Source organism: Aspergillus neoniger, assembly GCF_003184625.1.
Source record: "Aspergillus neoniger CBS 115656 unplaced genomic scaffold BO87scaffold_6, whole genome shotgun sequence".
In the NCBI taxonomy this organism is placed as follows: Eukaryota; Fungi; Ascomycota; class Eurotiomycetes; order Eurotiales; family Aspergillaceae; genus Aspergillus; species Aspergillus neoniger.
This window is the reverse complement of record NW_020291134.1, coordinates 367,921-390,346: the sequence shown is the minus strand read 5'-3', so window position 1 is coordinate 390,346 and position 22,426 is coordinate 367,921. Positions and strand designations below refer to the sequence as shown.

At 52.1% G+C, this 22,426-nt stretch overlaps 8 protein-coding genes and 1 non-coding gene across 9 annotated transcripts; 4 read left to right on the top strand and 5 right to left on the bottom strand.

Annotated features, from left to right (window-relative positions):
- Positions 1-152: 152 nt before the first annotated feature.
- BO87DRAFT_394355 (putative pyruvate dehydrogenase E1 component alpha subunit) lies at positions 153-1,603 on the bottom strand (the record flags this gene model as incomplete). Its single annotated transcript, XM_025625115.1, has 4 exons — positions 153-658; positions 765-1,219; positions 1,291-1,424; positions 1,496-1,603. 4 exons carry the CDS (start codon positions 1,601-1,603, stop codon positions 153-155), a joined length of 1,203 nt encoding a protein of 400 aa, XP_025482849.1.
- A 751-nt stretch (positions 1,604-2,354) lies between these two features.
- BO87DRAFT_404433 (uncharacterized protein) lies at positions 2,355-4,501 on the top strand. The gene has a single exon (XM_025625855.1). It carries the CDS (start codon positions 2,422-2,424, stop codon positions 4,405-4,407), a length of 1,986 nt encoding a protein of 661 aa, XP_025482848.1. The 5' UTR covers positions 2,355-2,421; the 3' UTR covers positions 4,408-4,501.
- Positions 4,502-4,662: 161 nt separating this feature from the next.
- On the top strand, positions 4,663-6,538 carry BO87DRAFT_328245 (BSD domain-containing protein). The gene is made up of 2 exons (XM_025620211.1): positions 4,663-5,711; positions 5,788-6,538. Exons 1-2 carry the CDS (start codon positions 4,727-4,729, stop codon positions 6,087-6,089), a joined length of 1,287 nt encoding a protein of 428 aa, XP_025482847.1. The 5' UTR covers positions 4,663-4,726; the 3' UTR covers positions 6,090-6,538.
- Positions 6,375-9,215, bottom strand: BO87DRAFT_205962 (RanGTP-binding protein). Its single transcript, XM_025618591.1, has 5 exons — positions 8,919-9,215; positions 8,832-8,863; positions 8,709-8,766; positions 8,529-8,632; positions 6,375-8,470 (listed from the first exon to the last, which is right to left on the bottom strand). Exons 1-5 carry the CDS (start codon positions 8,937-8,939, stop codon positions 6,661-6,663), a joined length of 2,025 nt encoding a protein of 674 aa, XP_025482846.1. The 5' UTR covers positions 8,940-9,215; the 3' UTR covers positions 6,375-6,660.
- Positions 9,216-9,406: 191 nt separating this feature from the next.
- On the top strand, positions 9,407-12,270 carry BO87DRAFT_373757 (translation termination factor GTPase eRF3). The gene is made up of 2 exons (XM_025622628.1): positions 9,407-11,707; positions 11,764-12,270. The coding sequence occupies exons 1-2, from the start codon at positions 9,587-9,589 to the stop codon at positions 11,833-11,835; spliced, it is 2,193 nt and encodes a 730-aa protein (XP_025482845.1). The 5' UTR covers positions 9,407-9,586; the 3' UTR covers positions 11,836-12,270.
- Positions 12,031-13,250, bottom strand: BO87DRAFT_373756 (pre-rRNA-processing TSR2 family protein). Its single transcript, XM_025622627.1, has one exon. The coding sequence runs from the start codon at positions 12,879-12,881 to the stop codon at positions 12,318-12,320; it is 564 nt and encodes a 187-aa protein (XP_025482844.1). The 5' UTR covers positions 12,882-13,250; the 3' UTR covers positions 12,031-12,317.
- Positions 13,251-13,373: 123 nt separating this feature from the next.
- BO87DRAFT_t86 lies at positions 13,374-13,445 on the bottom strand. Its single transcript has one exon. It is a non-coding gene; the product is annotated as a tRNA-Glu (tRNA).
- A 494-nt stretch (positions 13,446-13,939) lies between these two features.
- BO87DRAFT_328236 (uncharacterized protein) lies at positions 13,940-19,264 on the bottom strand. The gene is made up of 5 exons (XM_025620210.1): positions 18,871-19,264; positions 18,541-18,811; positions 15,636-18,470; positions 14,934-15,587; positions 13,940-14,884 (listed from the first exon to the last, which is right to left on the bottom strand). The coding sequence occupies exons 1-5, from the start codon at positions 18,910-18,912 to the stop codon at positions 14,247-14,249; spliced, it is 4,440 nt and encodes a 1,479-aa protein (XP_025482843.1). The 5' UTR covers positions 18,913-19,264; the 3' UTR covers positions 13,940-14,246.
- A 212-nt stretch (positions 19,265-19,476) lies between these two features.
- On the top strand, positions 19,477-21,724 carry BO87DRAFT_383816 (WD repeat NOL10/ENP2 family protein; the record flags this gene model as incomplete). Its single annotated transcript, XM_025624670.1, has 2 exons — positions 19,477-19,693; positions 19,755-21,724. 2 exons carry the CDS (start codon positions 19,477-19,479, stop codon positions 21,722-21,724), a joined length of 2,187 nt encoding a protein of 728 aa, XP_025482842.1.
- Positions 21,725-22,426: the final 702 nt, after the last annotated feature.

Genomic DNA, 22,426 nt, shown 5'->3' with positions numbered 1-22,426 from the left:
TTTATTTACTATGTGAGACGTTGCTAATCATGATGACGTTCAATTAGACTAGAACTATACCGAACTATGTTATGCGAGGCACATGCCTATGAGCTCATTACTATGAAAGCGCAACTCCCCCTCGAGATTAGAGTTTCGGTGGCTTCACCTTATCAGCCCAGGTAGTATGTCTCATCAACGGTTCTCCCGCGCCGCTGGGCTGGCTCGCTTCCACGAACATAAACATCCTCGAACAATACGTCCGAAGTTAAGGGTGGTTCTGCCATCTTCTCCGCTTCTTGAGCTTCACGGTCAACTTTGCGTCGGATCTCCTTATCCATCGTCTTCGCCTCATCGTCGCTGAACACGCCCCATTCAATCAACTTTTCTCGATAAGTCGTGATGGGATCATGCGCCCGCTCGGCCTGCACCTCGTCTTTGGTCCGGTACGCCGTCCCCGGATCAGATACCGAGTGTCCCGCATACCGGTATGTTTGGAATTCATACAGCAAAGGTCCGTTCCCGCCCAACACGTAGTCTTTGCCGTACGTCATTGCAGCTATCACCGCCAGAACATCCATTCCGTTGATGCGGAGACCTGGAATGTAGTATCCTCGTTTGTAGTATTCGGTCATGGCGGAAGCGCGCTCCACGGACGTGCCCATTCCGTATTTATTGTCTGCAACAAGGCACGAAATTAGAAACTGAGATCCAGGGTGTTCCAACACAACACAAGAACAACCATGAAAAACAAAATCAGAATAAAGAATATCATGCGAACTCACTCTCACAACCAAAAATAACCGGCAACTCCCACAACTTAGCCATGTTATACGCCTCATGTACCTGACCCTGATTCGCAGCCCCATCCCCATACAGATTCACCGTCACCTTCTTGGTATCATCATACTGCTGCGCGAACGCAATCCCCGTCCCAAGGGGCACATTCGACCCCACAATGCCATTCCCACCAAAGAAATTCTTAGTGAACATATGCACCGAACCACCCTTCCCATGACAAATACCGTCTCGACGACCAAGTAGCTCTCCAATGATAGATTTGACACTCCCACCCCGCATCAACGTGAATCCGTGGGCGCGGTACGCAGTAATAACCTTATCTTCGGGGCTGATGCCGTGTTCCACCCCCACCGCGACGGCCTCTTGGCCTGTGGAGAGGTGGCAAAAGCCACGGACCTTTTGTTCCTTGTATAACTTGTCGGCTGCAAGTTCCAGGCGTCTGGGAAAGTTAATTTGGGGGTCCAGAACGATTTTGATTGGAAGGGAGGGGAGGGGGAATGAGAGAGAGACCTTATTAGCGACATGTCATGGTAGAGTTGTTTAAGTTGGCCTTTGGTGGTTTCTAGGCTGTAGGGAGGTGGATCAAGGTTGTATGTTTCGAAGCTGTCGTCTGCTATGGGGACACTGAAGGGTTTGGTATCCTCCTATAGGGGAGGGGTTAGTTCTGTTGTATCCTGGCATAGGGGTGAACTGGGCATGGGGCTGAGCAACGCACTGTAGGGAGATCTGAGATGTTCGAGACATGGGCCATGCACCGCCGGTATGGCAGGCCTGGACGTGTCCAGCGGGGAGGTCCCTTGGGTTTCAAGGATCTCGTGAGCATGGTTCCTGTGATCTGGGGCTCGTGGTGGCGGAGTGTGTGAGGCGTGCGCTCTTCGGCGGGCTTTCTGGGAGGAGGGAATGGGGTTGAATTCAACTTGAGATTCTTGATGAGTAGAGGATAGTAGAGGTTATCCTGCCACCGCTGGTAGTGCTTGTAAGAATGGAAGAGTTCATCATTCTAGATAGGTGGATGGGTTGGTGCACCCCCGAGTCCTTGTAGTGACGCAATACTGAACTCAATCGGTAGCATGGGTAAGTTGAACAAGCATGGATGGCTGGTCTGCCAATGAGAGTCGGCCATTATGTGTCAAATGGCCAAGCTGCATTCACGGTTCCTTTTCCTGCTCTTCCGCTGGTTCGTTCCCCTGTTGTTCTGGCTCTCTGTTTAGCTGAGATTTGGTTGCTATGCAGTCTCTGCTAGTAGCGCAGCAAAATCATGGGCTTTAGGGCTGGTACAGGCCGGGTAGGCCATGGTAGCTGGTTGGTATCTTTTCGGTATTAATAGAGGGCTTCTCGGGTCCTGTTGAACGACAACAGAAGGAAATTTCAAATCCGTCAGAAACCGCGTGCGAAGTATAAACCAGAAAGTAATATGGCGGAGTATGAGCAACAGCCATGTGGTTGCCTTGTTGCCTGAATGCACGGACCAGGCGATGGCGGGCTTGACGCGTGACGCGAATTGGCTGACTGAGGAATCAATCCATTAACGCGGTCCGCATTGATCTAATCGGCCACGAGCTTGCGTCCGAGGCCATCGACTCGTGCAACGCCTATGGCTCTCCGCAGACTCACCTACGACACTGACCATTCTGAGTTGCGATGAGACAAGGTGAGAGTACGGGTATAACCGGCACCACGACTAGTCAGGGACAATTTCAGACACCAGACAAGCCTCCTAGAGTACGTCCGGCGACAGAGACCAACGCGGCCAAGGCAGCATTAGCCAGGACAGAGCTCCCTGCGTCCTCTGCATCGACGTCGAGATCCTGGAAGAGAAGCTCTTTCCCCGGTCTGCCGGATCAGCCGACACTTACGCAGATTGACTTCGTCACGCCAAAGTCCCAGTACACGGGGTCTGATGGCGATGACGATGATCTCGACTACATCGACAGCAAATCACGCAGCAGGCGACGGGCAGATCCTGAGGTGATTCAAATTGATGATGATTCCGATAATGACGCCGATTATCAACCGCCATCGCACTTGAAGCCGAAGCCGGCTGACATTCGTGGAGTCAAGTTCGAACGAGGTGCAAAGAATGCCGTCCCCAAGCCGAAAAAGAGGAGCTCCCAAGGTGGCGGCGACTTCAAGCAGAAGCGCAGAAAAAGCGGCGAGGGCAGTAATATCAGCAAGAAAGACAAGGAAAAGGCGAAAGGACATAAGACCCTCACTCAAATGGACTACGTGCGACGTTATCTGAAGATCGAACCGGACGATGATGTGAAATTGGACTATACTTACATTACTCCTAAAAAGAGCGATGGTCAGGCTAGCCAGCAAATGCACTCTCGGGATTCTGAGAGTTACCAACAACAGGATGATCGTCAATTCAAAGCGAATGGGCGCGAGGCACAGAAAATCAAGGATGAAGAAGGTGCGACGCTGACAACGGAAGCTACGAATGATCGGGAAGCGACCGAAGCTCCAGTGACACCAAAGAAACGCTTCAAACAGGAGATACCCTCGTCCCAGTCTCCCGAGAGTCCTGGTATTGCAATAATTACATCTTCTCAGTTCCACGGCGCCACTCATTCTCCCCCAAAGCATGTAGCTGCCGGCATTCCCGATCGGCATATCAAGGAAGAATCACCTGCGATGCATCGTATCAAAGAAGAACCTCACCAAGATTCAGAGCCAATGTTGCTATTTCCTAACGATATATTGCCGGAATCCGAGAATCTAGACTCGCCGATTTCCCGTCGAGAAGGTACACCTCATCAAACATCGGCCGATCAAGCAGAGACACCCACGAAACCAGCTCGTCTACATAACAGTCCTGGGCTTCTAGTCTCCAAAGAAGGAGCGATGCCTTCACAGAGGACGGTAATATACGAGACAGATGCGGAGAGCGACTACGGCGACCTTGAAGACGATTTACCCGACGCTCCTGCTTCTCCCAAAAGCCCAGAGCCCGTCGAAGGAGACCCTGATGCAACTGATGACCTTGACTTTGATCCCTCGAAAGACGATTCGCAAGACCAAGATCTTCCGCCCATGGATTTATCCGGACTGGACGTTGAAACAGAACTCCCGCTTCCGGAACCAAACCCCACCTCCGAAGCATCGATATATTACCAAAGGCTGCAGCCAGCTACCCAATTTCCCCTTGGTACAATCCCGACGTTAAGCTCCCAGAAATTGGCTGAGCTGTTTCCAGAAGATTCAAATGACCAGCAAACCCTCCGGACCATGTCACCCCTGCCGTCATCTCCTAGAATGGACAGTCGTGCAATGTCCAAACCTGGCATACCAGCAGTTAGCCAGACCCAGGCACAAAATGCCGCCAAGGCTCCAATGGAGATGGTCCCGGAATCCTCACCTATCGCGCGGCAAGGAAACGGCATCCGAGCAAAGGAGTTCATTCCCCCTGAGCCCCTTGCGCGAAGGGACGTGGTACAAGTGGAGTCTTCACAGCCAGCAGACCGACTCCACAAGAAGAATCAGGAGGAAAGTTCCGGTCCTCGTGGAATTCTGACTGGCAGCCAGATCCTCACATCAAGTGTGATGGAAAGCGTGCCACTTCCGGCCTTCTTAATGGATAGCCAAGATAGCGTTGGAGAACCCTACAGCTTACCAGACTCGTAGACTCTACATGATGGGACAGCCCGATATATCACGACACTAATGAGAAACGGCATCGAAATACCCCATGAGACTAGATCATATATAGCAAACAATCATATATTATATCCCTCGCTCACAAGTGTTTCAAGTCCCTAGTTGTAGTAGTTCTTCACCACGTGGGAGGTGTCAGTGAGTAGGCGGTCGGGCCGTCGTAGCCCCGGGAACGAAACCGCCCAGTTGACTGACCAGAACATCCTCCGCATCCCTCATTCCAATCCACGATATGCCCTCCAACTTCATCTGATATCCCTCTCTGATTCTGTCCAACTCTCCCGCAGTCATGGATGTAGCCTACGACCACATCCAGGAGGAGATCTTCTCCTCCAACGACCCCGCCAAGAAAGAAAACAACAGCAAGAACAATAACAACCCCTCCGATGCACCCGCCACCAACTCAGACCGCCCCAACGTCGACCTTAACGCCGAACTGCAGGAAACCTTCCGCGCTTTCTCCGCAAGCCCCTGGGGTGCACGCATCGGTGGACTCTGGGACAATGTCCGCAAACAAGGCGAAAGCTATTACGAAGGCGCTCGCCAGGAATACGCCGCCGCCAGCGAGGAAGCCGCCAAGGGGTTCTCGGATCTGAAGAGTAGTATCGTCGGGCGCACGCGGGGGTTGTCCCTGAGCACGGCTTTCAACAATAACATCATCGGCGCTGGCACCAGTACTACAACTGAGCAGGAGACGGATACATCGTCATCTACGCCTAAGAATGAGACCGGAGATAAGGAGAAGGCTGGACCTTCTGCCAGCTCGGATAACAATAATGAGGGGTTCCTCTCGCGGTTCAAGGCCGAGGCCGCCCGCCGACTCAAAGAGATCGAGAAGGCTGAGGAAGCAGCCGACGAAGCTATCCTGCGCTTTGGGATGAACATCGGACAGAAGTTGAAGGATGCGGTCAGCATTGTGCCGCCGTCTACGGACTCGTCGTCGGACAAGCTTCTATTTGAGAGTAAGGATGCAGACGGGAAGCGGGTTATTCATGCTACGCGGTTCGAGGCACAGCTTCATGTCATTCATTCGAACTTGGAGAGTTTCTCGAAAGATCCTGTGAGTGAGGAGTGGTCTACTTTCAATCAGTCTTTCAACGTGGACAATAAGACGGATGCTATTGCCGCCGACTTGGAGAAGTATCCGGAGCTGCGCTCCGCTATGGAGAAGCTTGTCCCGGAGAAGGTGGAATACGCGGTCTTCTGGTGTCGTTACTACTTCTTGCGTTTGGTTATTGAGACCGAGGAGCAGAAGCGGAAGGAGCTTCTCAAGGGTATGCTTTTCTCTTTTTCCTCATCTCCCCTCTACCGTATATATACCATGGCTCTTATCTCTAACTTGCCTTATAGATGTCAACGTCGACGAGGAAGAAGTCAAGTGGGACGATGATTCCGATGACGACACCGACTCTCCCTCTACGCCTCAAGTCCAGCAATCTACCGCAACCGCCAAGGCTACCACTGCCACCCCGACTGCCACTGCTACCGAGAAGGATACCCTAAAGCCCACGGAACCCCGCCGGTCCAACGACCAACAGTCCCAGCCCGACAGCGAATCCAGCTACGACCTTGTCAGCGGTGCGACCAGCCGCACTCCTGCCAGCCCCAAGGAGAAGGCCAAGGATGAGGAAAGTGATGACGACTGGGAGTGAATGATGGGATGATTGCTTGGAGTAAAGCACAGATTTTGACTGCGTCGTATAGTTGCTAGAGATTCTCCAAATTATTGACTGACCACTGGCTGGTCCGAAAGAGAGAAAGGATTATTGTTCCCCTTACATATGAGTTGATCGCGGTGCGAGGAGTTGCGGTGTCGTTTGTTTGATATCTTCAGGCGTTAGGATTGCCACTCTATTCCTTCTTCTTTTCTAGTATCGTCGTTCATTCCACTTTTTCCATCCCCCCTACGCGATACGTTCTTGGTATTAGCAGTTGCGTGTTGCCTTGGCTTTCTTGTTTTATTTTCTCCCCTGACAGTGCCAAATACGCCTGCCTCCCCCTTTTTCTCTATTGATATATGGCCTGAGCGTTTCTGAAAGATATTCCTGTTTTGGGACTAGATTGCAGAACGTGTAATCTATTGATATGCAAGTCTATTCACAAGGAGTGTTCATAATTTTCTCATGTACAAGCCTTTTATATCGCATCGGTATCGTAGTCGTAACGTTCGTCATTTGCTTGATCTTGATGTTGATATTCATATCGATAATGTGGCCAACCCACCTATCCTTCCGACGGGCCATCAGCGTCAGCATCCACGCCTTCCTCAACAGGACCCGGCGTGGACTTCCTAGACAGAGGAGACCCTCCCCTCGACCTCTCACTAGCAAGAACAGCCGATGACGGCCCTCCGCGCCGAGCACCACGGGATTTCAAATCCGACGACTGTACAGAGGCGGAGCGTCCGTACCGTAGCGGTGTCTCGGGGGTGTTTTCTCGGGACCGTAGATGGAATCCTCTGGTTCTACTATCGCCAGGCGAGTAGGGCATTTCGCTTGTCTCGCGCGAGAATCTGAGCGGAGTGCCCTCCGAGGTCCATGCGTATTGATAGTCCTCGCCTCTTCGCTTGACGGGGCTCTCGTCATACGGGTCCCAGCCGACTCTGCGTCTTGCGTCAGCACGGAGCCGTTGGCGGTGTTGTTCGTCGCCTCCGGCGCCTGTGGTTGAGGATTCCTCGAGGAAGAAGTTGAGAAGCTCGTCGCTGATGGATAGGTGGGATTGCTGCTGGAATTGTTGGAGGGAGGTGAGGCGGAGGAGGGTCTCCAGGAGGGATAGAGATGTGCGGATGTTATTAAAGTGGGGGTTTGAGACGGTGGCTGTGGATATGCGCTGCGTTGAAGAAGGGGTGCTGCGGCGAGACGGCGTTGTTGTGTTGTCGTGGAGAGAAAGCTTCGCCATCCTTTCGGGGTCGATGGATCCTGCTCTGGATGGTGAGGTGCGGTCCTCTTCTGCTTCGGATTCGGAGTCGGATGATTCTTCTTCGTTGTAAACTTCGAATGCAATCCATTCGGGGTCGAGGTCTTTGGGGAGTCGCCATTCCTCGGGGATGGAGCTTTTATGGAACCTAGGTAGTCCGGGGTTGGTGTTTGCCTCGTTGAGTTGGGCGTCTAGCTGGGCTTGAATCTCGTCGATTTCCTCCTCGTCGTCCTCTTGGGGATCCTCGGGGGTAATGCCGGACAAGCTTTCGTCCCGTTCGACCATCCGTCGGGGTGGGATGGCATTGATGTCTCTCTTCAGGAGGAGAACGGGGTTGTTGGTCTCTCCCTCAGTGTTTATGTTTAAAATCTTGCCGGTGTCTGCATAAAAGATCTTTGAAATCTCGTGGATTGGAAGAATTTCGCGTAGTCCTGCGGTGCTGACACCTTCGTAGCCGTGAGGTTGCGGTTCACTTTCGTCAAACGAGTGAACTCTGCCATCATCCAAATCTTCAATGATCAACACCTGGTAGGCAAATTCGTCTATCCTTGCTTCAGCAGGAAGTTTGAAGTGTGGTGTTTCGGACTGAGGAATTGCAGCTAGGTCCATAGGCACCCTGCGGAGCTTCAAACGCGCCTTGTGCATAACTTCCTTCCAGGTTGCTTCGCGAATACCTTCTTCATCATGCGGCCGAAGGTGACTGGAGAAGAGCATGTACATAGACAGAGTGAATGTAGGGCCGATTTGGACAGCTTGAGACGGGTACATAGAGTATTGCGTATCGCCAGCAGTCAGGAAGGTGCTTGCTTGCAGCAGTCGGGATGGAGACACACTCGATGGCAGGTTTGTTGATAGCTTAGCACCCGACGTCGTGATAGCCAAGTTCATCAGCGGTACTGCATCCTCGATACGAACAAGAAGTCTTTTGATATCTTTGATGATAAGCTTGATTTCCGCCTTGTGCTGGGAACGGTCTCTTTTGGGGTTTGCCCCTCTAAGATACAGTTCTTCAGATGCAGCAGTCTTTGCTAGCCGCTGTCCGAGGGACTGAATATCCCAGCGAAGAGATTTTGTGAGAAATACGGCTGACTCTAGCGACGTATTGCCTCTGGCAGCACTAGAATGTGTTAAATTTCAAGCGTTGTCAGAATCAGCCCATAAATGAATCCACTTACATGAGTTCAATCATGTCAATAGCGGGCGAAATGACCTGTATCTTGCTTTCCAGTCGGTGCTGGAGCGTGAGTAGCTCTTCCCTCACCTCACCATCATCAACGTTCTAAGGGGATTGAAACGCATATGGTCAGCTATGATCTTCTGCGAAATTCCGTAGAAGCAGACCAATCTTGACTTACTTTGAGTAAGCGAGACGATTGACTGATGGCATATTTTGCAGTGATAGCTATGCCTGAGCTGATTACAGAGTTAGAAAATGCTGTAACAGATAAAGTAGGTAAGATAGAGGAGCTGATCCTTACCGAATGGCATAGTTCATCGCCTGCTGCGTGAGCTAATGCACGATTAGACTCAGGACATTAAGAATGGGGCTATAAGCACGAACACACCCTCGTAAGAAAAGCATCCATTGTGCCTAGAATTCAGGCCTCCCTCAGTCTTTTCCTCTGGGTGATTCTGCTGAGGGGAATGTACCCAGCAAGATGGAGCTTGGTGACTGCTGGTGGGATCTAGTAATAGTAGTGATCTGTAGCGCCCCTGAGGCGGTTTGCAGAGCTTATCGATAACGGGCCACCCACTGTGGCTGCCACCAGCAACGGGGTTCCCAACATATAGATAAAAAAGGGCGTAATTAAGCAGACCTTCCACACTTTTCTCTCTCACACACGACCCGTTTCAGACCCGCGAGGTCATTATTGGAGTCATTCTTCGCAGCGGAGAAACAGTACGAGACAAACAATGCAAAACACAACACGTGCTGGTTCCTTGACGCGCCAGACGCCACAGCCGCGGGGGCGGGGAGGCGCAGCTGAGTCAGCGGGGTGCAAAATCAACTCAAAGGCGGACAAGAGAAAATGAGAGCCTCCGCAAAGAAAAACGCCCCTCACTTGCCGCTGCGTTGCTCTCTGCCTTTCATTGTTCGCTCTCCTCTTCTTCTTCTTCCTCCCCCCCACCTTCTTATTCTTCTTCTTTTAGACCAGTCCCTTTTTTATATATCGGGGACTTTGCTTGGTGTTTGTCTTGTTGTCGTTCTCTTAGCGTCTTCCCCACATACACCATGGCCGACCAGACCCCCGATTCCTGGGAGGATGAGCTCTCCAGACAGACTGAGGGCGTTCGTTTGAACCCCAACGCACAAGGTCGCCCTCAGCCCCAGGCTCCTTCTTTCCACCCTGGTGCTGCCACTTTCACCCCCGGTGCTGCTTCCTTCGTTCCTGGACAGACCTACCAGCCCTACGGTGGCGGTTACCCGCAGTATGGCCAGTACGGCCAGCAGGCCTACGGTGGATACCCTTATGACCAGCAACAGCAGGCCTACGCTCAATACGGCGCCTACGCTCAACAGCCTGGTGGCTTTAACAACAACCAGGTCTACAACCAGCAGTACGGTGGCTACCAGCAGCAGCAGCAGCAGCAGCCCCGTCAAGCTGCCGCCGCCCCCGCTGCCGCCCAGCCCGCTCAGCCCGCCCCGAAGCCCGCCGCATCCAACAACGCTGCTCCCCCCAAGGCTAAGGTCCTGTCTATTGGCGGTGCCAGCAACTCCCCCGCCGCTCCCAAGACCAAGGTTCTTTCCATCGGCACCCCCTCCCCCGCTCCCACCTCGAGCACGCCTTCTTCGACCTCGGGTGCCGCTACACCTGGAGATACCAAGGGTGCTGCCGCTGTTGAGGCGGCCGCTAAGGTGACGGCTTCCAAGGCTATCGAGAAGACTGAGAAGAAGGCCGATTCGAAGGCTGCCGCCAGCGGCAAGTCGTCCCCTACCCCCTCGGGTCGCTCTAGCCCTGGAAGATCCAGCCCTGCTCGCGGCGAGGCTGCCAAGGCTGCTCGTAACGCCGACGCTGTCGCCATGGAGCAACAAGCCGATGTCGATGAGGCTACTCTGAAGGAAATCTATGGTGAGAAGAAGGAGCATGTCAACATTGTCTTCATCGGTCACGTCGATGCCGGAAAGTCTACCCTGGGTGGATCCATCCTCTACGTGACCGGTATGGTGGACGAGCGTACCTTGGAGAAGTACAAGAGGGACGCCAAGGAGGCTGGTCGTGAGACCTGGTACCTCTCTTGGGCCTTGGATCTGACCAACGAGGAACGTGCCAAGGGTAAGACTGTTGAGGTTGGCCGTGCTCATTTCCAACTTCCCGTCAAAGCCGCCGACGGCAGCACTATCACGAGACATTTCTCTATTTTGGATGCTCCCGGTCACAAGTCTTACGTCCACCACATGATTGGTGGTGCTTCCCAGGCCGATGTCGGTGTCCTCGTTATCTCCGCGCGTAAGGGTGAATACGAAACCGGTTTCGAAAAGGGTGGTCAGACTCGTGAGCACGCCCTGCTTGCACGAAACACCGGTGTCAAGACCCTGATCGTCGCTGTTAACAAGATGGACGACCCTACCGTTGAGTGGAGCAAGGCTCGTTTCGACGAATGCACCGTCAAGGTGGGCAAGTTCTTGGAGAACCTCGGCTACAAGAAGAGCGATCTCTTCTTCATGCCCATCTCTGCCCAGAGGACGACGGGTATCAAGGACCGCGTCCCCACGGACCTTGCTCCCTGGTATGGCGGCCCGTCCCTTCTGGAGTTCCTGTCGGACATGAAGGTGCCCGAGCGTAAGATTAACGCACCTTTCATGATGCCCATCAGTGCCAAGTACCGTGATATGGGTACCATGGTCGAGGGTCGCATCGAGTCTGGTGTGCTTAAGAAGAACGGCAGCTGCATCATGATGCCCAACCGCACCAAGGTCGAAATTGCTGCACTCTATGGTGAGACTGAGGACGAAATCCCCACCGGTACCTGCGGTGACCAGGTCCGTCTTCGTCTCCGTGGCGTGGAAGAGGAGGATATCCTGCCCGGATTCGTGCTCTGCTCTCCCAAGCGTCTGGTGAACTGTGTCAAGACTTTCGAGGCCAAGATCAGGATTCTTGACCTGAAGAGCATTCTCACGGCTGGTTACAACTGCGTGATGCACGTGCACTCTGCTGTCGAAGAAGTTACTGTTGCGGCACTGCTGCACAAGTGCGAGCCCGGCACTGGACGTCGCAGCAAGCGTCCCCCTCCTTTCGCTGCCAAGGGTCAGACCATCATTGCTCGTATCGAGGTGACGAGCACTGCTGGTGCCGTTTGTGTCGAGCGCTTCGAGGACTACAACCAGATGGGTCGGTTCACTCTGCGTGATCAGGTAAGCAGTCATTGTCAAAGTGCCATTCATAGAACAATGCTCATATACAAAACCAGGGTCAAACTGTTGCCATTGGTATGATTACCAAGCTCATCTCTGCCGAAGAGGCGGCGGCGACGCAGGCGTAAAGTGTGAATGTCTTTTCATTATAAATAGCAGTCCCTACGGTGGTCAACGGCGATGTTTAACGAGCTACGACTGTCAGCCGGGAGGAATGGGTGGGAAAAGGCTCGGTGATGATATCCCAATAGCAGCCTGGTTTGGTTGTTGCTGATGATGATGAATTTTGATGTTCCGTTTATTCCTTTTTGCTCCTTTGCTCCTTTCCTATAGATTTTGCATTCCCTTGCTTGTTGGTTTTGCAATAAAATTCTCATTGCTATCATTTCACGCATTCTACTGCTTTTCATGATTTGGATAGTCAAAAAGATTCACTGCACGCATGAATCACACAGCTGTAGCATAGACAAACAGCCAGAATACATGAAACAAGGCGTCTATTCTATGGGGAATCAACCAGCACCAGCACGAACAAACAACTTTTAACAATACCAATGAAGAACAAACATTCCCATCATTAAAAGAAGAAAAGAATATAAAAAACAGAAATTTACCTCCTCTTCTTCGAAACAACAGTCATGAACCCATCCTCATCCACCTCAGGCTCAACCTTCTCCCTCGGCGCCCTCACCAACGCCGGCGCCGGCGCATCATCCATCTCCATATCCTCATCCTCATCCTCCTCACTATCATCACCATCCTCCTGGTCCTCCCCTCTCTTGAACCCCTCAATTCCCGAAGCAGCACCCTTCTTACTCTGCCACTTCTCCCACATCTCCTGGATGGCCCCGAACTCGCCCTTCTCCGTCTGCCCCTTCATCTCCATAATCTGCACGGCAACCATGCCGGCACTCTCATCATCCACCACGACATCGAACTCATCGTTCATCACCTGAATAAGCACGTCCTCGAGATCCTCGGCGTCCGTTTCGGGTCGCTCCTGGATCATCTCCGAAATGGCGCCGCAGAGCCAGTCGCGCTTGTCGGAGGAGGTCGGGCCGCCCCAGTTAGATTGCACGGCCAATGTGAGGGCTGGCCAGGCATTGATCGCGAGGGTTATCCCCAGGTCGAGGTATTGGGTTGCTGTTTGGGGGGGTTGTTGGGTGGTGGCCATTTTGGTTGTGATATGGTGGGGCGGGGTCGGAGGTGGGTGTAGTGGTGGTTGTGTGGTTGGTGGGGAGGAATTGGAGGGATTTGTTATTAAGGGGTTTGTTGGGAGTTGTTTCTCGTTAGACGTATGTGTAGATTGAGGTGATATTTATGTTGGAGGGAAGGAAGATTGCTGGTGGTGCTGGTCTGCGCCTGAAATTTTTTTGGATTTGGATGATGGTGGTTATCGGGGTGTTGATTAGATAGATAAGAGGTCATGTGATTGCATCTTACCATGCAGCGGAGGGAACGGATTGATTGATGTATTACAAGGTACTTGGTGATTGGGGACCTTGTAGGTTTAGTCTACGTGGATTGGGGATGTATATCTAGATATCGAGGACAGGCATGGGATAGGAATAATAATACTTATTGAGTGATGCATGTAGTTGGTTGATCTGAAGCGGAAGATGATGTGGTAGGTGGAGGGGGAAAAAAACAAAAAGAACTGTTTAAGCTCCGATAGGGGGAATCGAACCCCCGGCTGCCGTGTGAGAGACGGCGATGTTAGCCACTACACCATATCGGATTCTTGTTGAAGACAGCACGTTTATTTGCATAGATATCCCTTGGCCAATAGGCCCAAAGCCTTAAGTGATAGGTAGCGAATGTATGAAGGCACAATTGATGGTTACATTATATGTTGTTGTTGAATATTGCGGAAGTAATTGCATAGCACTCTACCAATTTATGCATTATCTTCATACACAGCAGTAATTTGGTGGGGTTTGGTTCTGTAAGGCTATACTATACCCGCATGATGGGGCTTGTGTTCACGATAAATAGGAACTCGAGATGCGTAGTGTCGGGCATATGGGTTATTGGCCTATTTGGGTGTGTATGTAGATGCTATCGGGGATCTTGTCGATATGGACGCATGTACTCGCCCTAGTGGTCATGACTCAGGACGTGCAATTATCATGATCCTACTACCACCCGAGCTGAAATATATATCGGCACCGGGGAGCAATTCGAAACGGAACAATTCCAGAGGGTGAACTAAGATCATACAGTTGAATTGACCCAGTATCTCAATAATATAGCACATTGCCATATGGTATTACATTGCTAGATTTCGCCATAAATATGTAAAGATGCATGCCCCGGCCTCTATTCCAAACCCATACTCAACATTTCCGCCCGGTCCAAATCCAAAACAATCCTGCGTAGTGGTATAACCTATTCTGCCCGAGAAAAAAAACAAACTATGTACATAAGTGAAGAGAAATCAGGTAGAACACATGAAGCAAGAAGCCAGCCGTGTTCCCCTAAACGCCACATGATCGCTCGACCCGCAGACATGGTATAATGCCAACAACATGAAAAAAGATCACAATGCATAGCTGAGAAGAGTTTGGGCTTTGATTGCCGTAGCCACATGCCACGGTAATGTGCCCTGCTGCACAGTGCGCGTACCCCTGGCTCTGGCCAGGGTTGCGAGGTCGCGATACATACCCAGAATCTCCCGTAGGAGAGTATCATATGAAGATGGGCAACGCCGTGCAAAGAGTATATTGACACTCATAGTATATAGGCCATCTCCATCAGTAGAGCCCTTCCTGCGAAGAAGGTACCCGCTTGCCAATGCGGGACGATACTCCGTCTGATGCAGAGAGCTGTTGAGACGATGTGATAACACTACCCCCCATGTCTCATCGTAGATATCCGTAAGGAGAGACTCGGAATCAACCTCCGGGAGGGCATCCGTTGGGGTGGAGGCATTCGCGGGTGCACCCCAGCCACCCGGGGGTGTGGGCGCGGTACCGAACTGGTCCGGCGAAGAGACACCGCCGCCGAGGTTCGGTGTAGCAACAGGTGTGGATGAAGGCTGCTGATTGAACATGCTGAAGGGAATGGGGAGATAAGGCGGCTCGAGATGTAGGTCAGGAGGAGTGGTCGCGCCCAAGATCACCAGATCCAGCGTCATGGACCTAGCCTTGCCGTACTGATCTGCAAAATTTGTCCACGCTTTTAATCTGTTAGCTCTGAACCGGCAAAAGATGGGGCGTACGCTTACTGTCAACCTCCTCCTGATCCACAGGGTCAGTGTTGACAATGATGACCTTCCAGCGCGTCTGTATCGTATCCATGATATCCCTTGTTGCCTTCCATATTTCACCCCGTACCTCCGGGAGAGGCCGAGCTGCAACAGAATTACGATAGCGAAGGCAATATGACATGTTCCGTTGAAGTGCCCCAAAGTTATCAGACCAAGCCACACTCATCCAACGTTGATCCAGACTTCGGGAACAAGCAATATGGAGATGCTTGCCTTCCTGCAGCGGCGACGAACCCTCCGATGACAGTTTGAAGCCAATAGATCTAGGTATAGGCTCTGCAAGCAATACCGGCGGTGCGCAATTCACCGGGCCCACCTCGGACGATTTAGGCGGACATCGGCTGTACACTTCGAGGGCCAGGTTCAAATATTCGGCCTGGGGAGGAACAACGAGAGATTCGGCCGAAGTAACAAAATCCATGGGGATTATCTGAAGAACAAGCTCGTTCAGCTGTCGTGTCTGTTGCTTGTCAGCTTCCGCGATGTATTGCTGGAAAAGAGACCAGAATGCAGCGCAAATATCCACCAATGATGCGGCGTGAGCAAAAGGATTCACTATGTAAACTACAATGTTGCTATCCTTGCTTGGCGGAGTACTCAAAAACGCAGACCCTATCTCAGTCAGAATAAGCAAATTTAACATTGTCGGATATGGCTTACCAAGCACTCCACAAATAGTCTTGAGTGACTGTATGGTCTCGGAGTAACGTGAGTCTGCTGATGGACTGATGTTCCAGGAGCCCAGTCCACGGTCGAAGACATTGGAACTTTCGCCGCGACAATGCTCGCCAAGATTGCAGCCTGAGTACACCAGTCCAAGCCGCTCTAAGAATGTGTCGGCTGCTCCAGCAGCAAAATGAGGATGTATGCAATAGGCGAGAATGTCCTTTTGCCCATGCGCAGGTTCCAGCCCGAAAGTCTCCCAAAAGAATATCGCCGGAGGTAGTGTCTCCAGGAAATCCTTCCCCCGGCGCACGCGCAAGTGCGGTGGGGGTAATTTCACTATGGTGCCCTTTCCAGTCTCTCTACGTTGAGAGGACTGACGCGGGTTGGCACCGTTGGATGACGAAGGCGAAAGCGCATTGGGATCTTGCAACGTAACAAAACTGTTCAGGTCCAGTCGCTCCATTCCGCTCACGAAAGCTGCATCACCTTGAAGAGTCTCGGGAGAGCACACCTCATCAGCATAATCAAGCAGACCAAGGGTTCCATCTATCTTATGGTCCAGAGATGATTGCGTCACTTGGTCAACCAATAACTGAGCAATTTGAACCTGTATGTCCTTGCGAATAAGCACTGGCGAGACTTGGTTCTGTGCCAGGGAGAAGTAGCCCGCCATCGACCAGTCAGAAAAGGTAGAGAGAAAGTTTCCCAAGAATACCGAGTCTTCCGGTCTCTGGGCAGCAGTTTCCTGACCAGTCCGGACAGTTGACTTGTCCTGGGATAAAGCCAACGAAGTTCCCGAATTGGAGCGAGTACGTTTCCTTTTTCTGGTGGAAAATGTGGCAGGTGAGAGGCCACTTTCAGAGGCACTCTCATCACTGTCGGCACTTACACTGCTGCTCATGTCCGAATCCGATGATGATTCTTGCATCTCCTCACTATAAGGGGATCCGCAATTGTCGGGATCCTTTGACGTGCCGCTTTTCATCTTTCCGCTGTGACGTGGAAGGCCAACAGTTGGGATGTCGCTTGTGACGGTGTCTGGCCCCTTGTTCCTTTCAATCCCACGAAGATTGAATCCAAACTTTCCATCAGCGCCGTATTTCTGGTCCCAGAGGGACATGTTTTGTTTGAAAGCAACTGCATTGTAGTAACCTGGCCCCTGCCCTTTCTTGGCAGGCCGTTGACTTTCAGGTTGCGACTCCGGGAACAGGATCTTCTTGACCTCCACCGGGCTCAAGGGAGGGCTTATTGTTCGGGGTTTGTTCTCCTGAGGCGTAAATACAGGTGCTTTGGCCTCCTGGGGAGTTTTCTCGGGCTGCAGGTCTGCTGTAGCGGCCACAGGACTCAACTGAGCACTTGCAATATTCATGGCTGGTGTCTGTTCAGGTGAAACCTGGCCGTCCACAGTTGGTTGGATCTCGGGCTCATCGGTATCCATGAACCCAGATAATTCTTGAATTGCTTCAGCCTGTTCGCCAACACCACCACGGTCGAAGTCTGGGTCGTCAAAGAAGCTGAAATCAGCATCGGTAATTCCTTTGGTGCCAAAGTCTTTCTCATTGATATCTCCGAATAAATCATCGTCGTCGTTCGTATCGTATAGGCCCGAACCAACCACAAGTCCTGCCGACGGGCCAAAGCTTATCACATCCGTTCCAGTTCTCTCTTTACTGAGTTGACGATGATGATTTTGCCTGTCCTGTTGCATAAAGTTCGAGCTTTGCTCAATGTCATCCGCGAAGGTATCGGAAGTAACCATGGGATTTAGGCCTGTTGCGGCGGCCCCATCAGGCGGTGTCGGGTATACAAGACTAGCAGTTTGAAGGTCAGGATACTGCGACGCTCGAGAAAGGCTTTCGATCCCATCGGGCAAGTTAAGTAGATCGGGAGATGATGCGTCCTGATCCCTAGTCGGCGCTTCTTGATGGACAGACGGAGGCTTAGGGCTCGCCTCGGCAAAGCTAAGTTTCTCTGTTACACGCCATTTCTCTGCGAAATCTAGAGGGTCACCAGCCATGGATGAGACACCTTCCATTTCACCATAGAACTCTGAAGATGCTGATTTCGTTCTCCTGAAGCAGTAAATAGCTGGCCAAAGAATCCGCTTTAGGGGAAGCATGGAAGCGCCTTCCTCGCTGGGCCGCCAAACTTCCCCAGCGAGTCTAGAGTAAAATGGTTCCCAAACTTCAACTTCAACCCAAGCTTCCTCATCGATGCCATCCACAGGAAGACCAAAATTGGAAAGCCACCAGAGCACATTGACCTTCCACTGTTTGCGAGTTGCCGGGCTGGACTTCTCATTCCCTGGACCCCCAACATTAGACGGATACGGGGATCCTGCGTTCAGCTGGGGCGGATTAGCGGCGACAAGTCTGGCAATCGACCCACTTGGAGATAGCCAGAGGTCAGTGCCCGGTGGAGTGTCGGGTATGCTCGCAGGGACTTCTTCCGGTGTGAGCAACCGCGTCAAGCCAGCCTGCGATACGGTCTGTAGAGCTACTGTTAGCTTTCCGGCAGATGTCAGCTGGATCTGAAGCGTAGTTAAGGACGGTGCCAAAGCAAGGTCGTTCTTGGAAACGTGAGAGTTGTCGCAGCCACTCTTTTCAACAACGGTAAAGAGAGTACGTGAGCCGAGGGGAACTGCGCTGCGTTGCCGGACTAGTTGGAGGCTAACTGCTCCACTGACGGCCGAAATGAATGATGCGTAAATAGTAGCGAAAGGTGTCATGGCGTTCGGCCTCTGTGATGCCGCGGTCCCCGACGCATTTTGTGTTTCCGTCGAGAGATTCTTGACTAGATCTAACGCAGAAACGTTGCCAGAAGAGGAGACTGTGGTACATTGTCAGAAGCCAATATCAATGTGAGAGTTGAGGAGTATAATGATCAAGCGCATACACACCTTTAAGAGTAGCCGAGCCAATGGCGAGGCGACCTGAATCGTCTCTGCCATCATTCGGAGATAGCGGTGATAGGCTTTCAAAGCCAGGAGTAGCAGAAAAGACCCATAAACATAATCGTCTGGGGTAGCTTGAAACCAAGCAATTTCGGTCCCTTAACTGGAGCTCCAGGTCCTTGAGACGGCTGAGATGCTTAAGGATGGCGTAGCCATTACTTGGCGACTCGCCAGGATCGTCGGTGTAAATTCTCCAGTAAATATGGGAGAATCCATCCTAAGATACCAAGTTAGGGGCTTTACCGGTATCTTCCTGAGGAGGGAAAAGGAACCTACAATGGCGCGTATGTTGGTGATGGACCCTCCGGGAAAGTCCATGATTCAGTTATAGTCCCCAAGGAGACACCGGCTGTTTTGTATTTCTAGCCAGGAAAGATAGTACAACTGAAAGAGGATTCATTTCCAGCAAGATGCGCGAAAAGGATCATGTCTCAACAAGCCGCCCATAGTACTATTTGGAGACTTTGGGATAATGCAACAGGTGTCAGTAGATAGATAGGCTCGGAGATGCCATCGCTGGTTTGGATTGGGAGAAGGGGGGGGGGAAAGCTCGCGGGTTTCAAGGAATACCGGGAGGAAAGAGGCACATTTAAGTATTAGACTAGAGGTGCCATAGACTCAGCGATATGCTCCGAGCTTTGATAAACGACCGAATGGCAGCCGGGCGAGGCGAGGCAGATGCAGAACAGCAGAAGATGCGATGCCATCGAGACCCAACGGAGGTTGCTTCGGCCCGCGAGAGCCAATCATGCGTGATCGACACCCGCAGCGTCACGTGGACCCAGCTATCGCTATCGGCGAACTTTTTTTCGTATCGCCTTTTTTTCCCTTTGGTTCAGCTTCTGCGCTTCAAGCTGGTCTTTTCTCTCTCAGCCCTTCGCCATGAAGCTCTCCAATCAGTCGGAGGTTCCCGTCTATACCATCTCCGGCTCCAACACTGCGCGCCCTCTGCCAGAGTGGCTTGCGCGTCGGAGAAAGCGCAGCTTGAAAAATGATCCGGAGTATGCGAACCGCATCGAACTACTACAGGACTTTGAGTTCGAAGAAGCAAGTCAATGCGTCCGTGTCAGTGAAGATGGCGAATGGGTCATGAGCACAGGTAGGACCATCTTCCAGACTACCATTGATTTTTGTAATATTGACTTTTTTTTCGCGCGCAGGAACATACAAGCCCCAGATTCATACCCACTACCTGCCGCAACTTTCCCTTTCATGGGCTCGCCATACAGTAGCCCTGAACACTACTTTCCTTCTGTTGTCCTCTGATTACTCCAAATCCCTTCACCTGCAGTCCGACCGATCGCTCGAATTCCACACCCCGCAAGGCTGCCACTACACTACGAGACTTCCCAGATACGGCCGTGACTTGGTGTACGATCGTCAATCAACCGAAGCCTTAATTCCCTCGGTCGGTGTTAACTCGGATGGCATGGGAGAGGTTTTCCGCCTGAACCTGGAACTTGGTCGGTACATGCGCAGTTTCGAAGTCGATGTTGGTGGAGACGATTTCACTTCTAGCGGTGGTGGTACCTTACAGGGTGGTATCAACACCGGCGCGGTTAACACCGGTGCGATTGCTGAGGACAGTCACAACCTTCTTGCGTTCGGTACTACATTGGGTACGGTAGAGCTTTGGGATCCCAGAGCAAAGGGCAGAGCCGGAATCTTGCTGCCACCCACTCAATCTGGCCCTGATGAGCCCCGGCACGAGATCACGGCCTTGGAATTTCACCGTTCTGGCCTGACCCTCGGAACCGGTTCTTCGAACGGTCTTATTCACCTCTACGATCTTCGGTCTCCCGTACCACTACTTAAGAAGGACCAGGGATACGGCTTTCCTATCCACACCTTGAAGTTCCTACAGCCATCAACACACACCCGCGAGCAGACTCTGGACCCGAAGATTATGTCCGCAGACAAGAAAATCATCAAAATCTGGGACCCCCGTGATGGAAAACCCTGGACATCCGTTGAACCGGCCGTCGACATCAACTCGGTCGCATGGTGCAAGGATAGCGGTATGCTCTTGACTGCTAACGAAGGTCGCCAACAGCACTCGTTCTTCATCCCGCAACTGGGTCCTGCCCCCAGATGGTGTTCGTTCCTGGACAACCTCGTTGAGGAGATGGCTGAAGACCCCAACGATCCTAACGCTTTCAGCAGCGGCCAGACTGGCGCTGTTTACGACAACTTCAAGTTCTTGACTGTTCCTCAGCTGAAGACCCTGAACCTGGACCACCTGATCGGCCGAACCAGCCTCCTCCGCCCCTACATGCACGGTTACTTTGTGGCGCAGCAGCTATACGAAGAAGCCCGCCTCATCACCAACCCATACATCTGGGAAGAAGAACGTGCCAAGCGTGTTAAGGAGAAGATCGACAAGGAGCGTGAGAGCCGTATCCGCGGCAAGAAGAAGGCCGCCGTCAAGGTCAACAAGAAACTGGCCGAGAAGCTCCTCACCATGGAAGAGAAGAACGAGCGTCGCAGAGCCCAGCGCGTCCTACAAAAGGGTGGAGATGACGACATGGTCGACGCCCCTGCACCAGCCGCCGCAGAAGCAGCACCCGCCGAAGAGCCCGGCAAGAACCTCCTGGGCGACAGCCGTTTCGCCAAACTGTTCGAAGACGAAGACTTCGCCATCGACGAGAACTCCCACGAATTCAGGCTCCTCAACCCCAGCACATCCGTCGACCAGCCCCCGAGAAAAGAGCGCGGTCTCACCGCCGCCGAGCAGGAAGCGATTGACGACGTCCCCGGCTCCAGCTCCGACGACTCCGAGTCCGAAAGCGAGCCCGAAAGATTCACCAAGCCAGCAACCTCCGGCAAGATCTCCACGGCCTCCTACAAGCGCACTAACGGCCGCCAACCCCGTATGGAAGTCACTTCTTCGTCCGGCGTCGGCGCTACTCGCGATCGTTCGTTCGCTGCCCGCGCCCAGAACATGCAGTCTCGCCAGAAACCCACCCGTCGCAGAGGTGTCGTCGGTGAGAGAGAAGTCACCTTCCAGCCTGCAGGCAAGTCCCGGCAGCAGCAGAACAGGGCCCCGGCCACTACTGCTCCCACCAACAACACCAGCTTCAAGGCTAAGGAGCGCCGAAGCGCCTCGGGTAACACTTTCCGGAAGATGTGATTTGGCAACAAGTCGAGAATCCCTTCCTGAGCACTGGCAGTTCATATATACCATACATATATACTCCCCAGGGCTCTCCTACAGCCGGCAGAAGACAGACACAGTTGTCTTGTCTTGCTTCCCCCATCCATCATCTCCTTCATCACCTACCTACCTACATGGCCGGTTCCCAGAAAACATGCACGCCCACCTCCCACTTCACTTCTCTCCTCCTGCTGGGCGATACTAGAGTCATCTCATGTCTATCTTATCTACGAGCAGAGATATGACATGACATGCAGAAGACGGTGTAACAGGCCACGTGGATCCTGCTACTATCCATCATCATCATCTGCATGTCCACCCGCCTCTCATCCTAGAGGCTTCCGACGAAAAAAATCATCGGGATAAGTCGGGAAAGAAAAACGAATCACACTATCTAAGAAAATCCTGGCAACGAGATTTCTTAGATCAGCATGTGATAAGCAGATACCCACCCTCAACTTCCAAAATAATTGTTGTCCCTTGTACTGTACATAGATCTAAAATTGAAGGGAATGAGAGAGATACAAAAGAAACTAAAAGCATTGTGTGCATGATTGGAGTAGATGAAAGGCGTTACTAGCTATGTTCTGAGAATTGTAATGAAGCTTTGTGGTCTGTGGGACTTTGGTAGCGTGCCATAGATTTCTTATTTGTTATGTCATGATAGATTGATTGCGT

Bases quoted from the DNA above. Each gene is read 5' to 3' on its own strand.
- BO87DRAFT_404433 (XM_025625855.1), top strand. From the start codon at position 2,422: ATGAGACAAGGTGAGAGTACGGGTATAACCGGCACCACGACTAGTCAG.
- BO87DRAFT_328245 (XM_025620211.1), top strand. From the start codon at position 4,727: ATGGATGTAGCCTACGACCACATCCAGGAGGAGATCTTCTCCTCCAAC. The intron at 5,712-5,787 runs GTATGCTTTTCT...CTTGCCTTATAG, and splicing joins GCGGAAGGAGCTTCTCAAGG to ATGTCAACGTCGACGAGGAA.
- BO87DRAFT_205962 (XM_025618591.1), bottom strand. From the start codon at position 8,939: ATGGATGCTTTTCTTACGAGG. The intron at 8,864-8,918 runs GTGTGTTCGTGC...ATCGTGCATTAG, and splicing joins TGGATGCTTTTCTTACGAGG to CTCACGCAGCAGGCGATGAA. The intron at 8,633-8,708 runs GTAAGTCAAGAT...CAATCCCCTTAG, and splicing joins AATCGTCTCGCTTACTCAAA to AACGTTGATGATGGTGAGGT.
- BO87DRAFT_373757 (XM_025622628.1), top strand. From the start codon at position 9,587: ATGGCCGACCAGACCCCCGATTCCTGGGAGGATGAGCTCTCCAGACAG. The intron at 11,708-11,763 runs GTAAGCAGTCAT...ATACAAAACCAG, and splicing joins GGTTCACTCTGCGTGATCAG to GGTCAAACTGTTGCCATTGG.
- BO87DRAFT_373756 (XM_025622627.1), bottom strand. From the start codon at position 12,881: ATGGCCACCACCCAACAACCCCCCCAAACAGCAACCCAATACCTCGAC.
- BO87DRAFT_328236 (XM_025620210.1), bottom strand. From the start codon at position 18,912: ATGGACTTTCCCGGAGGGTCCATCACCAACATACGCGCCATT. The intron at 18,471-18,540 runs GTGTGTATGCGC...AATGTACCACAG, and splicing joins TGGCTCGGCTACTCTTAAAG to TCTCCTCTTCTGGCAACGTT. The intron at 15,588-15,635 runs GTAAGCCATATC...TGACTGAGATAG, and splicing joins GACTATTTGTGGAGTGCTTG to GGTCTGCGTTTTTGAGTACT.